The 18147-nt window shown below is 42.1% G+C and overlaps 1 protein-coding gene across 2 annotated transcripts; it reads left to right on the top strand.

The window, feature by feature from the left end:
- The first annotated feature begins 1913 nt into the window (after positions 1 to 1913).
- On the top strand, positions 1914 to 17752 carry LOC131251762 (auxin response factor 16-like). 2 transcript variants are annotated; one of them, XM_058252698.1, is made up of 13 exons: positions 1914 to 2392; positions 3654 to 3766; positions 3853 to 3948; positions 4024 to 4080; positions 4489 to 4644; positions 4762 to 4846; positions 6154 to 6244; positions 6336 to 6500; positions 12834 to 13029; positions 14062 to 14200; positions 14394 to 16138; positions 16845 to 17035; positions 17472 to 17752. In XM_058252698.1, exons 1-13 carry the CDS (start codon positions 2347 to 2349, stop codon positions 17650 to 17652), a joined length of 3261 nt encoding a protein of 1086 aa, XP_058108681.1. In that variant the 5' UTR covers positions 1914 to 2346; the 3' UTR covers positions 17653 to 17752. The 2 variants fall into 2 exon arrangements, with proteins under 2 accessions (XP_058108681.1, XP_058108682.1); XM_058252699.1 differs by lacking the exon at positions 16845 to 17035.
- The last annotated feature ends 395 nt before the right edge of the window (positions 17753 to 18147 follow it).

The following is an 18147-nucleotide window of genomic DNA, read 5'->3' as shown; positions in this document are numbered from 1 at the left end:
AAAACTTTTATGGTCATAAGAATGTTTCAACGGTTCTAACTGAATCCCTACTGTTTCCTCTCGTGTGGCCCACTTTAGTTTTGGATCCACTTCGTTTTTGGTCAATTTTCCTAAAATGAGGTCACCAAACGGATGAACGGAGTACATTTCCCAAAAACATGATTGTGGGCCCCACACAGCATTCTTGCGCAGGAACTTCCTGCGAAAGGCTTTCGCAGGAAATCCGCGTCCGACTCGGGGAATGTCTATACTCGCAAGCGTGCGACAGAGAGAGGATTTTGTGTCACACGTACGACGTGGAGCACGTGTGTGATATCTTGGGGGATCTATCAGGTTGGCCAACCGTAGAAATACAATGGCCTGGAATCAGTCCGGTCCACCTATCTTATATGTGACACATGACGTTGAATACGGACCGTTGGCCTTTTCTGTAACTTTTACACATTTCTACGTGCACGTTTGGGTCTTCGCTTTTCTGGCATCATGACGAACCTCGTGAGCGTGACTTGCGTAGGTAAGTGGGGAGCATACGTACCGCCACGTGGATGGATATTCATGAGATCCAACCCGTTCATCAGGTAGGATGCCTCTCATTGACTCTGAGGCTCACAAATCATGACTATCGAGAACTCAGGTAGGTCTCTCCATAGGAAAGAAGTTGGAATGGAACGCCCATCATCAGTTCTGGGATGCGATTTCCACCATTGGTTTTGCATCTACTTTTCATCCAATCCACTCATCTATCTTTAATCATCAGGATGGAAGCATAAAAAGAAAATTACACTATTCAAATACTCATGTGGGCCACGACACGCGAATTTTAAGATTTTTGGGTATAGGGATGGAGTGGCCCACCTGAGTGTTAAATCGATTGATTTTTATGATCAAGGCCAAAAAACAAACTTTATACCAGATGGACGGGTTGGATCTTATTCAGGTATGGTATTTCCCTAGAAGTAGTGGTAGGCATGCTCCACGCAAACACATGCATGTTACGCTGGAGTCATCCCATCAACCCAGACGAATGGTACTGATCTCGTACTCGTGTTTCGGCACGTGCTTCAGGGAAGCTTCTCTCGCACATGACGCAAGCGCGTACACCTGGCATTCCTCATGGAAGATGATATGTGATATTATGCACTCGCGCCGTAGACGCCCTCCTGCAGCTCTATAATCAAGACTGTTGATCTGGTGGCCCACCGCCCGGATCGGCTAAAAGTAAAAAATTTGGAGATCTCCAACCGCCCATTTGTTAGGAGATTTTCAGGTTGAATGTGGACAGTCCTCTAACCGTTTCTTTCTCATGACATCGATCGGATGACCCAGAAATCCCAATCCTTCAATTTCAGTGTTATGGCCCATTTACACGATATCTCACCAGATCAACGGTCCTGATCAGGACAATACATGACACGTGTGCCTCTACGAAGGTGCTGAATACAACTTCCGTGCCGCCAGCACAATATCATTTTCTCCGTGTGAACGCGATCGGAATTGGAGGATGGAAGGGAATTTGTCTGAGAGCAGACCGGCACACGCCTGCATTTCCAGCGTGGCAGGCTAAAATCGTAGCCGACCAGCTGAGCCGCGTCGATCAGCGAGGGACCCACTGCAGGAGGTAGGGCCCACACATATAAGAAATGGACGGCTCCCCTTTTTCCTGAAAAGCTGATCCTAACGAAATATATACTCGGTTCCATAATCATACACGTACCGAAATATTAGACAACTTTTATCGATTCAAAATATTTTTCCGTTGTGGGGCCCACCTCACGAACCGTTTCGATCATCAATACAGGTGGGCCAGCTAGCATGCTACTAACTTACTTCAGTACGCCAGCGGACTACGATATCAGCTCTCTGATTTTTAAGTTGAAACCCTTTGCAGTCATTTTCATGTCGGCTCCCAATCCCAAATCAACCTCGTCTTTGTCTCCGGCAGAGAGCGTTAGATTTCAGGCGGAAAGAGTCAGACTTCTGGTTACTTCCGTCCCAGCTCCGGCATCGGAATTCCAATAACCTTGCCCTCGAAAGTCTCGGGAATTACAGCCCCGAGTCCTTCCCGGAGGGCATTTCTGTAATTCCGATAGAGTGACGAAGATCGCAGATGCAATTAGGGTTTTGAAAATTCGGAAGAAGAAGAAATCATTCATCGAGTTTTGGGAATTAGGGTTTCGAAAATCTTCGGAGATCCGATTCGGGTGTTCTTGTAAAAAAAGTGGTTGGAATGAGGGTAATTACGGAGATGGGGAGATCCTGCAAGTAGAGACTGGAAACGGAATTGGGGGAGTTTCCGTGTACTGTTGAAGAAATTTTGGTAGAATCTAGTTCGAGGAATCTTCAGAAATGAAGGCTCCAGCGTCGAACGGTTTTTCAGCGGATTTGGGAGAAGGTTGTTTTTTTAGTAGGATTTGATGATTTTTAGAGCTTTTTATATTTAATTTTTTTTATCGGTTTTGGATTTGCGCTTCTGGGTTTTTTGGGGTTTTGTTTTTATCTTTGGGGGATGGGTTTTGCGTAATTTTGTAGGAATTTGATTTTTTTCCAGGCTACGTGGCTTCAATTATCAGTCGAAAATTTTGGATTTTTTTCTGAATTGATTGGTTTTGTTTCATTTGTAGAAAATCGAAGGTTTTGCGAGTTTCGGCTTGAATTATGGATGGAATTTTCTTTCGAAAAGACTTTTTCTTTCTCTATTTAGTTTTCGGTTGATGGGTTTTTCATAATTTGTTGGATTTTGAATGTTGCGTGAGATTCAGAGCTTGGATTATGGGTGAAGAATTTGCAAAGAACTGTTTTTTCACTCTCAACACTTTTCCTTTTTTTTTTTTTTTTTTGTAAATTATTGGGATTGGAGTTTGATTAATTTGTAGATATTTGAGTTTTTCAGTAAGTTTCGGCTTGCCTTATGGACTGAAATTTGATGGGTTTTGCTTAAATTGTAGGAATTTGAATGTTTCAGCAATTTTTGGCTTTGCATGGTGGATTGAAATTTGATGGGTTTTGCTTAGTTTGTAGGAATTTGAATGCTTCTCCAGGTTCCAGCTCGCCATCTTTATATAAATTTGGAGTGTTCTTCCCCCCTTTGTGGTTTTGCTTAATTTGTAAAAAAATTAATGTCCTATGAATTTCTGGAGGAATGATCCATCGAATGAAGTCGAAACAGAAAAACTAAGAAAATAAAATAAAAGAGAAAAGAGATGTCTCGATCTAGGAATTTATTCTGAAATTGTTTTTGTTTGATTCCAACCACTTTCATAATAGATAGTTCATTAAGACGCCAAATTTTTTGCTAGAGCAACACAAGATTTGAAGCATCCATGTGTATTTATGACTTTCATGCTATACCTAACTAGATCTACGGAATGGGTACTCACCTCCATCACAAGCCTTTCCTAGAGAAACCTATACATGTCTTACTTTTGAATCCATTAAGCATATGGCCAAGTTGTACAGTTTTTTTTATTTTTTATTTTATTTATTTTAATTATTATTATTTTTTTTATAATGCAAGTCATGTACATCCCTTTGTTCCCTTGTCTGGGTAAAGAATGTGGAAGAGTTGGAGCTTAAAATTTGTCTAAAACTGTGCTTTTTCTCTTGAGTTTTGTTGTTTACATAATGTCGGAATTTTCTTGTGCATGTGGAAACAGGACAGAAAAAAAGTATCAATTCAGAGTTATGGCATGCTTGTGCGGGACCACTTGTGTCATTGCCTCCAGTGGGAAGTCTCGTGGTTTACTTCCCGCAAGGTCACAGCGAACAGGTATGTTTTTTGGCCGTTAATCAATAAGAGATTCCATCTCCAAAATCTCGGTTTCTTAAAGAGTTCTTGTTGGACACTGATGTCAGGTTGCGGCTTCAATGCAAAAGGAGACTGATGGCATCCCAAACTATCCCTCACTTCCATCTAAGTTGATTTGTATGCTTCACAGTGTCACACTGCATGTATGAAAGTTTCCACGTGACTGCTTTTTCATGTGATTTTTTTTTGTTGAATTACTCACCTTCTGTTTCGATCAGGCTGACGTTGAAACAGATGAAGTTTATGCACAGATGACTCTTCAGCCTGTAAATAAAGTAGGTCGGAAAATACACTTGATGTTCTTCTGATCTTTAAGGCTGCTTTTGGATATTCAGTAGAATTTGAATTGCAATAATTCAATTTAATTAGGAATAGGTGACCAAAATGGGACTAGCACTTCATCACTATTCCCTAATGAGTGACTAGCCCGTAGTTGTGGTTACTGTCATTTCAAGTCCAACTTGAACACATGGAGCTGCAATAAAGGGTTTGGTTGTCCATGTGAATTAAACTCATGACCCTCGTGCTATGGTCATTTCCTCTGTTATGAATTAGATGAATTGCACTTCAGTTTCAAAAAGGCATTTAAATGCATCCTAAAAGTTGATTTTTATTTCTTTTTCTTATGGTTTACGTTTTCTCCTTATTATTTGTGGGTACCTTTTAAACCATGTTCTCAATAGTATGACAACGAAGCATTGCTGGCATCGGATTTGGGCCTCAAGCAAAGCAAGCAACCTGCTGAGTTCTTCTGTAAAACACTTACGGCTAGTGACACAAGCACCCATGGTGGATTTTCTGTACCCCGTCGTGCAGCAGAGAAGATCTTCCCACCTCTTGTATGTGCAATTCCTCAAAATATTTGCTTATTGTCACAAATTTAGACGTCTTACGATGCTATAATTCCTCAAAATATTCTACATGTTTTAGTGCTTATGAGGAAAGTTGTTTTGTAGGATTTTTCAATGCAACCACCAGCTCAGGAGCTAGTGGCAAGAGACTTGCATGATGCTGCATGGACATTCAGACATATTTATCGTGGTATGCCATATGCTCCTTTCCTACACTGTTTTTTCTTTTCCATCTTCTTTTGATCCTTGATTTATCATGCATTCAAGTTACTTTGGCAAAGCTTACAGAACATAGAAGACTTGGTGGTTTTGGCAGTCCTGACTGAAATTTTTTTGTCCTTTTGTGTTCTCTGATTGAATTCTTTTATCATTCTTATTCTGGCCTAAATGTATAGAAGGACAACTAATGATCCACGATGGAGTTATATTGGTTCAGGATGTCAATACTTTTGTCGTCATCGAATTTGTTTCTTACCAAAGCTTGAGAATGTAATATGTTTGATGACTGATTAGGAAGATAAGGTGCCCTTCTGGAATTTTTGCCTTACACATTTAGAGTTATCTTGATTGATTTCATGGTATTGAAAAGGGGAATTAGAACCTGGATGGGAGCATGCTTATTTGCTGCCTATCAAACAGGTGAAGGAATGAGAGCATTTTCACAGTTTTAAAAGAAAGAATTTTAAGAGACATGTTATTCCCCTCATTTTATTTTTATTTTTATTTTTTTGTTTTTTGTTTTTTCAAGGCCTTTCAAGAAGGTTATTTGTTATTTTGTGCCTACTTTTAAAGACAGCTATGAAACATTCAAATGAGTTATTTCTAGTGTTTACATATGTTAATCAACTTTCCAAAAGTATACTTAATGGTATTGAATCAGGACCATCATGGTGGAGAAAGTGTCTCCTTAGTTGCCAAATGGCAGTCTATTTATACGAGTTTATTGCCTTTTACTGTCCTTGGTTCAATGTGAGTGCATATTGAGTGGCCAAACATTGTATACCAAAATGTGGTATAGAGGATCAGCAAATATGGAGGGTGATGCTCTGGAGTGTGTATATTGAGAGTAATATTAAGGAGACTTGCTCTTTGCCTCCCCATGAGGCGATCAATGCCATTCATCTAGAAGGTCCCACCATAGCTGAGACACATGCAAAAAACTCACCGGTCACAGATCCTCACTGTCTAGACAAAAATGGGTTAAAAACAATTTCCAGATTTCAGCATGAATGGAAAATGAAGCTCTCTGATCAGTGCGATCATTGGCTTGTAGTCTTGAAGCACAAGGATGCTAGATGATTGGTCTGGATTGGCTTGTGATGGTGCAGAAGTGTTGACCTTCCTTTTTAAAAAATAAAAAAATAAAAAAATCCGGCTTAATTTGTCCACAAATGTTTATTTCCAAGACGAGTTCTTTGCCTCATCTCATCTTTTACTGTTTTATCCCTACCCTAGTGTCTTATTTTGTGGATATCCATGCTTGAACATAATTCACAGGTCAACCAAAAAGGCATCTTCTCACTACTGGTTGGAGTGTGTTTGTCAGCACAAAGAGACTCTTTGCTGGTGATTCCGTCCTTTTCATACGGTAGGTGAAAATGATTCCATAAGTAATCTTCAGTTCGGCATTTTATTCAGTCCTGAGTAAGACCGTTGTGGTTATCTGCTTCTGTTTGCAGTGATGAAAAGTCCCAGCTTCTCTTGGGTATAAGACGTGCCAACAGACAGCAACCAGCTCTGTCGTCTTCAGTCTTATCTAGTGATAGCATGCATATTGGAATCCTCGCTGCTGCTGCTCATGCTGCAGCAAATAACAGCCCCTTTACAATATTTTACAACCCAAGGTACTACTGACTGAGGAATGGTCTTAGGGCTATCAATGGGTATGTGGATTCATTTTAATGGTTCCGGGTCGCCCTTTTTTGGACCCATTAACAAATCGGATCAGTTTCAGGTCTCACCTTCTTGGACCCAGTTAAAACCAGGTCTAGCTGGGTCTGGGTCAGGTCCATAAACTTGGACCTGGTTAAAATCGGATCGGGTCGGGTCCACTTGGTTTACATAATATGATCATTCTAACCACGAAGTGAGGCTTTCTAGGCCACAAACATGTTAGAGAGTGTTTTACACACCATGCATGTGTCAAAGCATCACATATGTGTGTGATCTAATCCATCCATTTGAGTGGGCCCAACCATGTAAATGCTCTTATTGTCCTAAACCCAACTCGAAGCTTAGATCCTAAGACCCGATGGGTGACGGGTACCTGAACCCAAGTGAATCCAACTCCAAGTCTTAAAGAACGAGACCTGGGCCTGGCAAGACTTGAACCCGGTTAGCCTGGGTATGGGTACCATAGGACCTGATTCGTTGAGAGCCCTAGATGGTCTGAGTGATCTTTAAATTGTTGTTTTTGTTGTTAAAGGAATATTTTTGTAACTTGTGGAACTATATAATCCTCGGCCAGAGGGCATTTACAGCATCTTTGGGTCTTCAGTTCGTACTTGTAGGACCCAAGGTTGGTGATCTAGACCATTGGTAAGATGGATCCCAAAGTGGATGGACCGTTTCTCAAAAATTCCTTCAATGGGATAATCCTATTCTAACCCTTAGTTTTGTCTATCAGTAACAAATATTTTATTGAAGGAGAGTCCATAAGGCTAAAAAGTACGAAGATCCATCAAGATGATGGATAAGAGTCCCTATACAAAGAGAAGATCTACATACACCTTCCTTGGCAAGAAAATCTACGATATTCTTAGTCTCTCTAGGAATATGGTGAACTCTAATATCCACCACAGGCACACGTGCTTATGCCATCAAAGATAACAGCAAGATCTCAACGTGGGGAACAATTCCAATAGCCCAGGCAGTCAAATGTGTGTTCCTCTACACTGTTAGGGATCCACCTACATCAATGATTGCAATTCTGTTTTGATGGCTAACAAGACCAACCTATTGGAAGTTCGGACACTAGCTGGCCAAAAAAAAGAAACAAAGAGAACTTGATTGAACTGTGCTCATAGAGGGGGCAGTCCAATAACCTCGTAATGGCGGCATATGATGATCATGGATAGCTCTCTACAATCATGCAACAGCTCACATGTAGGAGTCTCTTTAAATTCTTCTGCAACGTGTCCTCAATTTATCAAATATTTCCTGATTTTGGAAGCCAGTTATGATCTGCTCAAAGAGTTATCTTGTAAAGTTCTATTGTTTCTTCTTTCCAAATACCCAACAAGATCGCATATTGAAGCATTTTCCATAAAACTAGCCCACCATTCCCTCCATCCATAAGTCCACAAGATAGAACAAAGGTTCTTTTGATACCCCCCCCCCCCCCCCCTAAAAAATAATAATAATTCTTCTTCTTCTTTTTTTAAATAATAATTTTATAATCATTTTCCCATTTCATCCTTGGAGCTTCGAAGCTCACTTTAGACTAGATCTAGGCCTATTTTTGGATTAAAACAAAATATTGAGTGGGATTCAATGAATAGAAGATAATGAAGGGGCATTTTCAAATTGAGCTCGAGTGGGGTGGCCTTTGGGATGCAGGGGCACACTCGGGGTGGGCGACTCATGTGAGGCGGGTGACTTGTGTGATGCGGAACCCATGTGATGTGAGGCCCACGAGGGGGGTTTGGCTGAGGACCTAACCTATGGGATGTGGGGCCTGGGCTATGAGATAAAGGGATTGATTCGCCAAGCTCTATCAGTTTGAGCTTTTAGAGCAAGTGGTTACTTTGGAAATCATTCCTAGCGAAGATGTGGCGAGTTCGGCGGATATTTTTGGGTGTCGAGTCGAATCATTCCCTTCACTTATCTTGGGCTCTCCTCTCCGTTTGTATTGGCAAGCCAGCGAAGCACCTGTGGGATAAGTTTGTTGAAAGGGTTGAAAGGAAGCTATCAAGGTGGAAGAGTTGGCACCTCTTGTTAGGAGGAAGGATCATGTTGATCAGAGTTGTTATGTTAAATCTTCCAATCTACTTCATGTCTCTTTTTAGATGTTTAACATTGGTATTGGGGAGGTTGGAAAGGTCGAGGTGGGATTTCATGTGGCATTGTGCTGAAGTGAAGCATAAGTTTCACCTTCTATGGTGGGATTAACTATGCATACCTTATAGGGAAAGGGGATGTGACATAAGGAACCTTGTGCATATGAATAAGATGCTCTTGGCAAATGGTTACGGAGGTTCAGGATGGAAGAAGAAAGGATGTGGAGAATGGTGATTGCTAGTAAAAACGGTGTTCAGGTAGGGGGTTGGTGGGGGAAGGCCTTGCCTTTGTATAGAGCCTCTGGATTGTGGAGGGTTCTTAGCTTGGAATATAGGTTTGAGCAGGGGGTCCGATTATCTTATGGTGATGGGAAGAGGATCTGGTTTTGGGTGATTTATGGATTGGGGAGTGTTTGCTTTAAATAGATTTTCTGATGTTAAGCCAGGCTTTACGGATTTGAATATGACCATTGATTGTTGTTATTCTATCTCCGGCGATGCAGTTGTTTGGTCTCCGCCCTGCCAAAGTAACCTATCTGATGAAGAAGCAGGGGACTTCATTCGGCTTCTAGAGTAGCTTAAGCACTTCAAGCCATCATTGGAGGGAGTCTCGCTAATGTGGTCTTTGGAGTAGTCGGGTTGCTTCTCTATCTACTCCTTTTACAAGATGTTGTGTGCCCTTTCTTCAGAAGATTGTAAAGGTCTTTTGGCCTTCACTTGGTCCAATGGAGCCCTTCCTAAGATAACGAATTTTGCTTGGCGCGTCGGTAGAAACAGGATTCTTACAATTGATAACTTTCAAAAAAGATTGATGGCAATTCCCAATTATTGTGTAGTGTGTATAAGGGATGCCTAAACTGTTGATCACTTGTTCATCTATTGTCCATTTTCTCGGATGGTTTGGGAGAGATTCCTTGTTTTAGATGGCCTTGGGTGATGCCAAGATCCATTGAAGGCCTTTTCTTAGCTTGCCATGGAGGGGGGATCGGGAAAAAAGGATATGGTGGTCTGGAGGTTAGTTTTAGTGGCTATGATTTGGGCAATTTAGGGGGAGAGGAATAGTCGGTGCTTCTAAAACGAAAGTGGGTTGGAGTCGGATGTTTATTAGAGGGCTAAGTTGGACGTTATAGGGTAGGTCTCATGTAGCAAGGGTTTTAACCAAAGTGATTGGTCTTTGTTGTATGGGGGATTTTTAATAACAATGGCCCTAAGGTATGATGAAGACGAAATCAAGGTTTTGGCCTCAGTTCCCATAAATCTTTTTTTTTTTTTCCCTAGGGCACTTTTTGAATTTTTCAAGGACAAAAGTGTCATTTTGTCAGCTGCCGGAACATATAGCGGTAGCTTGTCTTGGAAGTTGAAAAGCATTTAAAAAAAGAAAAAAAAGAAAAAAAAGAGAGAATGGTTCTCACAAAAAAAAGAAATCCGATCCGTTCATTTCATTCGTGGTATCCTGAGACTTCAGTAGACGTTGATTTCATCTTCATCCGAGCCCTGTATGGCCCCTAAATGGAGATGAAGGTGGCTTCTTTTCTTTTTCGAGCTTTTTCCTCTGGTGTGGTCCACCACTGATGTCTTCTTCACTCATTCTTGGGGCCATACCTTGAAATTAATTCTCCTTTCGAATGGTCGGAGGGGAATTCAGTAAGAAGTAACAATGGGCCTCATAAAACTTGTCCTATATGTGGGGCCATGACCTAACCTCGGACCCCATTCGTGTATTTCTGATTTTTTTTTAAAAAAAATTATGAGAGAGGGGACCACCACCGCAGAAGCCATTGGAGACCATTGTTGCCACCTCTATGGGACTCATTCCTCCAAATTTCGGCAACATTCTCTCCATTTCAGCATATTTCCAGTGACTTTTTAAAAAAAAAATTCTAGAGAGGGACCCCCAAGCATTCTGAAAGTTCCGATAGTTGGAAGGTAGTTGTGCAGGGCCACTACTCTCCGGTCACTCTCTAGCGAGCCTCCAACGAACTATTCACTTCATTGTGGGACCCACATCAACTTTAAGGCCTGAAAGTCACTTGTTTCACCATTCGACTATGGCGGCTAGAGGTAAGAATATGGAGTTTGTTTGTTTTTTTGGCGAGTATGAAGAGGAGATTGCACAAGGAAGGAGGTTTGTGGATTTTTATTTTTATTTTTTTTAGTTTTTTTGAAGGGTGGCCAGTGTGGATTGCACCTTGCCACTGTGGATCCCACCTGGCGACCTTGGACCAAGCTCAATGGGGATATTGTTGGAAATGCATAATAGAGATCCTTAGCCTAAGCTGAGTTCTTGTTAGTGAAATCCACTCCGACCATTTGAATGTAGATTTAATTTCAAGGCATGGCCCCAAGAATGAGGGAAGAGGACATCAAGGGTGGACCACACTAGAGGAAACAATTCGGAAAGGAAGGCCACCGTTATCTCCATTTGGGGATGCCACAAAGGGCTCAGATAAAGATGAAATCAATGCCCTTCGAGGTCTCAAGATGCCCCGAATAAAATGAAGAGATTAGATCTCCCATTGAGTGAGCCAAATCTTGATTTAGTGGGACCCACACTCTTTTATTTGAAAAAATCTTTTCAACTTCCGAGATAAGCTTTTGCCGTATGAATGAAAAGTTGGCAGAATGACATTTTTGTTCTAAAAAAATTCAAAAAGTGCCCCACGGCAAAAAGAGAGAGTGAGTTATGGGAAATGAGGCCAAATTTTGATTTCGCCATATCTTAGGGCCATTGTTTTATATATATATATATATATATATATAAATCCTTGTATGGGCTGTAGTTGCTGTTTGCTTTTTTGAGCCATTTGGGGCTCCTTTTATTAAATGTCATCATTACCATTCAACAAAAAAAGGTCCATTTTTGGGAAAAATTGAGAAAGGGTGAACCATCACTTCTTTTCATTTTTTTAATCCTTTTTTTTTTTGGTTGTTGTTGTTGTTGTTGTTGTTGTATTCCAATATAATTGGCCCTAATCCACTAAATCATGCTTGGTTTGGGCTCAATTAGAGCCTATTTGTTGGCTTTCAATAGGTCAAGTTGATAAACCACATTCTTATTAAAGAATGGTCTAGTGAACCATTGAATGCATGTTCAAAACACAAGTACACACAAAAAAGTTAGTTTCTTTTTCTTTATATATATATATATATATGCATCCTCCAACACGTGTTCAGTACAACCCAATATTGTATCATTTACTGACATTCATGACCTTAGATGCCCCGTGCCATTAAAAGAACTTCCAAAATAAGGGATGGGTTTCCAGATGGAAGATCGTTTACTGCTCATTCCTATTCCTAGAGACCAACCTCTTCCCATCTCCTTGCCAAAATGCCGCCACCACTTCACCATAAGGAGCCAATTTCTTTGCTTGATCCTACTACTAACAATACCTCCTTCCTTTCAGTTTTGGACTTTCGTCTCAACAAAGATGATATTTGTGGTCTAAAAAACAAAACAAAAAAGGACTCTTTGAATTTCAATGGGGATCTTGAAAAGAGAAAGTTAATACATTGGGTGGACTTGATGTGTGCAATGAGATCCCTGGGCAGTAAATGAGATCTCTTCCAAGTTGCCAATTTCTTTTCAAACCTTTCTACAGTCAGGTCCCAAGTGACTAAAGATTTAGGGTTTTATCCAGGAGGAAAACCTAGATAATTCATAGGGATTGAAACTGCTTCGCATCCCAACATAGAATGGAAATCTTTCACCTCCGTCCCTCCCGTTCCAATTCGTCTGTGGCACTCGTACTATAGTTGAACTGAAAAAACCAGAGACTTCGCAACATTTTAAGATTGATTTGATAAAATCAATTGGATTGTGAGGGTCATTACGACACATGATGGTATCATCTTTAATGGTAAGATACCCAACTCTTCTTTTGTGCCCTGCAAATATATCGTTAATAAAAGGAGATATAACAACGGTCCTTATTTAAGTAAAAAAGACCAAAGATTGGATGGCTAGATCTAGTCCATGAGATTTTGATTTTGGAGACATGGTTCATCCATGGTGTGGACCATCAGATCAATGGTCTGGATCACTTACTCATGTACCCCCTCTGGTATGAACTGTAAACCAAAGGATACAGTGCAGATCCTCATCTGGAGGACCATGTAATTCCATCAATAAATGTCAGATTGACATAATTTAACAAAACTTCACTTACGCTTTTGCAGAGCAAGTCCTTCTGAGTTCGTGATTCCCTTAGCCAAGTACAATAAAGCAATGTACCACCAAGTTTCCCTTGGTATGCGGTTCAGGATGATGTTCGAAACTGAGGAATCAGGAGTCCGCAGATATATGGGCACCATTACAGGCATCAGTGATCTTGATCCAGTACGATGGAAGAATTCAGAGTGGCGCAAGCTTCAGGTTTACATTATAATCTCAAATGTACTGTTAGATTATGTCTTTTGATGTGCAAATGTACATGCGCACTGTGTTAGACCATACCTGAATTTATGGTGGAGGCTTAGTTACGTGTCTGTTTTCGTGGTATGATGTGGATTATGCCCGAGAATGTACAAGTATGCCGAGATTTCCAGTTTGTAAAAGTGGAGCCTGTCATTGGTTTGGTTATACAGACTGCTGATTTGATGGGCCCCATGATAGATGGACCGTGCCCCTTAAATCTCCGCTTGGAAGATTCCTTCCATCCAATCTTTCCCCCTTAACAATCTAATGGCCAGCCATCATAGGTAGGGTTGCTACTTGGGCAGATTGGGTTGGGTTGAGGGTCAACCTGAAAGTACTGAAACTGTCCTGCTCTCGGACAATCCAACCTGCAACCTGACCTGACCTGAGTTCCCGCCCGAGGTGCCGTACCTGAACCCAATCGAAGCCTCTATACTCTTAACTCAACTGGCCCAAATACAGGTAATTATTCCCAATCTGACCTAATCCGACCTGAAGTTGCTCATCCCAAAACCTTCCCGTTTTCAAATTGGGTTGGTCTTTTCCAACCTGAACCCAACTGAGGACCTTGACAACCTGGCCCAACCTGACCTGAAGCATCAATCAGGTTCGGGTTGACCTGAACCGAAGTTGCAGCCCTAAACATAGGTTTGTCCATCAAGAAGATGCCTAGATCATCATCCATCTAATGTGGCCACCAGTAGATAAACGGTCTGTAACACAGAACAGTGGTCCCCACTTGTACAGAACTGATAACCTGAGTTACTACTACCACCACCATATCCGTTTGCATTGGTTAAATGTGCATATTGTGGAGAACAACTGGCATACAGCTTTTCCTAATTGACTTTTGAGTTGTATGAATCCTCAACTGGATTGTTTGTAACAACCAGCATACGATATTTGTTAAGTGAATCTATGTGTTGACAAAGACTGTCTTGTTGGCATTCTAATGTACCCTGCCATTCATAAGTTTATGGGGCTGGACAGGTTGGCTGGGATGAATCAACAGCTGGTGAACGGCAGAACCGAGTTTCAATTTGGGAGATCGAGCCTGTGACAACTCCTTTCTATATATGCCCTCCTCCATTTTTCAGACCCAAGTTCCCCAGACAACCAGGGATGCCAGGTGTGTTATGCTTTACTTTGATATATTTCATAATGTAGCATCTGGAATTCATTTTGAACCTGCAAGCGTTTTGGAAACATGGAAAACAAAACCCAAATGGGCTGTTAAGTAGCTTTGTGCTTTCCACTCTGAAATCCCCATTTCTGGGTGCTTCATAGTTTCTTACCAAGGGTCCATAGGAGTGGTTTTGTAGATGATGAGTCCGAAGTGGAGAATGCTTTCAAGAGGGCAATGCCATGGCTTGCCGACGATATGGGCATGAAGGATGTTCAGAGCCCGGTCTTCCCGGGCTTGAGTCTGGTCCAATGGATGAGCATGCAGCAGAACCCTCAGCTGATTGGTTCGGCCGCTCAGTCGGGATACTTCCCATCGATGGCTGCCTCAGCCCTACTCAATAATAACCAAACCACCGAAGACCCATCAAAGATACTGAATTTTCAAGCCCATGCCTTGCCTCCGCCGAATTCGGACTTCAATCTTCCCAAAGCAAATCAACAAATCCACTTGCCCAATCAATTTCAGCAGCCAGCTCCCACATGGCCTCAACAGCAGCAGCAGCAACAAACACAGCAGCAGCAGCAACTACATCAACAAACACAGCAGCTGCAGCAGCAGCAGCTACATCAACAACAGTCACAGCAACAGTTGCATCAACCACTACCACCACAACAACAACAACAGCAACAACTGCAGCAGCAACCGCGACCAGTGCTTGTTAATCCGGGCGTTGTAGATCAACTGCAGCAAAAGCAACAACAACCATTCATTAACCAACCTCTGCCTCAATCTCAGATCCCAAGCCAACTTCTGCAGCAACCTCTCATGCATTCTCAGCTTCAGCAACAGCAGCAGCAGTTTCTCGCGCCCAATGCCCAACTTCAACAAAACCTCCCACGCCCAATCCAGAATCCTGTCCAACAAAACTTGCAGTTTCAGCAGCAAGCAGTACAACAGAAATCACAGCAGCAGCAGCAGCAGCAACAACAGAAACAACTATTAGCACAACAACTGCAACAATTACCACAACTGCAACAGCCACAACAGCTGCCACTATCCCAACAGCAGATTCAGCTTCAGCTGCTGCAGAAATTGCAGCAGCAGCAGCAGTTGCTTTCCCAGCTCAGCCCGCGTGTGCAGTCTCAGCTGCCACACCAACAACAAACTCAGCAATTTCAACAACAGCTGCAACAGCAGCAGCCACAGCAGCAGCTTGGTAGCACCCAGTTTTCTCCACCTCCAGTAAACCAACCGCAGCAAACCTCCTCGAATCATCTACTGGGTCAGGTCAAGCCCTCCTTGCCTGTGAGGACTCATTCGGGTCCCACCAATGGGGATGCCCCATCATGTTCAACCTCACCTTCTACCAATAATTGCCACGTGTCTTCATCGAGTGTGTTGAACAGAACTCATCAGGAAACCACAATTCATCCTGCAAATAATCCACTTCAAAAACTTCATAGCAAGCCCGACATTGGGGTCAAGAATGAAACGCCCGCAGTGAAAGAATTGGACCAACTAGCATACCGAAGCACCGCTACCGACCACTTGGATGCTTCCTCATCTGCAACCTCGTTTTGTTTGGACGGTGGCGATCAACAGAGTCTATCCTTGCCTGCATTCTGTTTGGATGGTGACGTTCAAGCAGACCCACGAAATAATCTTCTCTTTGGAGTTAACATCGATGGTTTAACACCAGATGCTCTGTTGTCAAGGGGCTTTGGCTCTGGGAAGGATCTTCAGAACTTGCTGTCTGGTTATAGTAATCAGAGAGACATTGAGACGGAGTTATCTACAGCGGGAATCAGTTCTCAGTCGTTTGGGGTGCGGGACATGTCGTTTAAGCCCGGTTGTTCAAGCGATGCTGTGGTCAATGAGAGTGCGGTTCTAAATAGGGGGGTGTGGGCCAACCAACCTCAGCGTATGCGGACATTTACCAAGGTTTGCCACTTCACAATCCACCTGCTTTGCAGTTCTTTTTTTTCTTTTTCTTTTTTTCTTTTTTCCTAATGTGGTTAATGATGTTTCAAGATGTGTAGTCAGCTTTTTCTCACACAAGGGATGATCACCTACAACCGATTACATTCTATTAATCCAATCTTGCCCTTGAAAATATGAATTTCATATATTTTCAAGAGCAAAAATCCATCATATAATTAAGTGGGTTGTCGTCAATCAAGTCCTATTTCCTCTCTTAGCTCTTGTTAGAATGTATGTTCAGCTCCAACATCTGCTGCTGAGGTTCTTGTAATGTACGGTGTTGTACATGTCCAGTGTTCACATTGTGGGCCCATGGTTGATGGAGAATATGTGGTAATCACACTATTTGGATGATACTATCCTCTGACGTTCACCTTTGAATTTAGACCGTGATAATTTTCATTGTAAATGTCCATCTAATGGCTGCCATTTTGGGGTGGCAGGATCATACATTAAGTGTGATTTTCAAGATACCGCATTGGGCCCATCATTCAAATGTAATGTTGTTGGAGCTTGAACACCTAACCTCTTGATATATGGTCGCTGAGATGGATTGATATGTGTGTATCTGTATTGTTTGCTTTGGAGGCGGCATGCCATTTTCATTCCTTGATTTGCTTCTGACATCATTGAGTTGTCTGTGCCACCCTTCCCATCGACATGGAAGGTTCAAAAGCGTGGTTCTGTTGGAAGATCCATCGATGTCACTCGTTATAGTGGGTATGATGAGCTCAGGCGCGATCTTGCGCGCATGTTTGGGATAGAAGGGCAGCTGGAAGATCAGCACAGGACCGAATGGAAACTGGTGTATGTGGATCACGAAAACGATATCCTACTTGTCGGGGACGACCCATGGGAGTGAGTGACAAAAGTTAATAAAGATTATTTGGTTTTTTGTAGCTGCATTATATGATGCTCAAAAGGTGTTGTGACTTATTTTTTTCTTTCCACCCAACAATGGAGGTGGGGCCCACACATTTTTGGTAACATAAAATGTGGATCAGGTGGGCTTCATCGTGGGTGGTCCATGCTTAATATCTCATCTATCAAATGATCCTAGCCATTCAGGTGAAAATGGATTACTACAACCAGCAGTTAACATGGGCCAATTGGATAGCTAGGACCATCTGGTGGGGGTAAACTATTTGGTTCTTCGGAATATTGTTTAACATTGCACAATTTGTGTGAAAGATTGAAACACTTGGGCATTGAATTCTTCACCACAACTAAATCAGTTTTTTTTTTTTTTCATCTGATAATTTGATTTTCATGTACTGTCTTCTTCTGACTGCAGAGAATTCGTGAACTGCGTTCAGAGCATCAAGATACTGTCGTCTGCAGAAGTTCAGCAAATGAGTCTGGACGGCGATTTGGTGAACATTCCCATACAGAACCCGGCATGTAGTGGGTCTGATAGTGGAAATGGTTGGAAGGGTCACTACGATGACAATTCAGCTGCTTCTTTTGATCGGTGATGGATTACCAGGATTACAGTGGAAATCATTCATGCATTCGCCACTCACCAATTGAAAATCCAAAAAGCTATTATATATATTTCAGGTGTAAGTAAGGCTATCATATGCTCATATGCAGGTCCTGAGCATCAGCAGCAGGCGCATGGTATAGTGAAGCATGGGATTCGCTCCTGTGTGGGGGTCGAAAATGGTCCCCCCCGTGATCCTTTGCCAAGGATGACTCGAAACTCCCCAGATTCCAAGCTCTCGACTCGGCCTACATATAAATGTCCAGAAAGAAAATAAGCGACACATCAAATTCTTCAACAGAAGGGCCAAAGATGGACTCTGGAGCACACCACCGCCGCGCCCCCCCCGGCGCATACGCTCTGGGGTCCATCAGATAAACACATCATGGATCTCACCAAAATGTTGGAGCAGCATCTGATTGAACAGGATCACCATTGATTTGTAGCCACTGAAATTTTTTCAAGTTTCTTCCAATGTACTGAAGAA

The sequence above is a fragment of the Magnolia sinica genome, chromosome 7 (genome assembly GCF_029962835.1).
Source record: "Magnolia sinica isolate HGM2019 chromosome 7, MsV1, whole genome shotgun sequence".
In the NCBI taxonomy this organism is placed as follows: Eukaryota; Viridiplantae; Streptophyta; class Magnoliopsida; order Magnoliales; family Magnoliaceae; genus Magnolia; species Magnolia sinica.
This window is presented reverse-complemented; position numbering and strand designations above follow the sequence as displayed.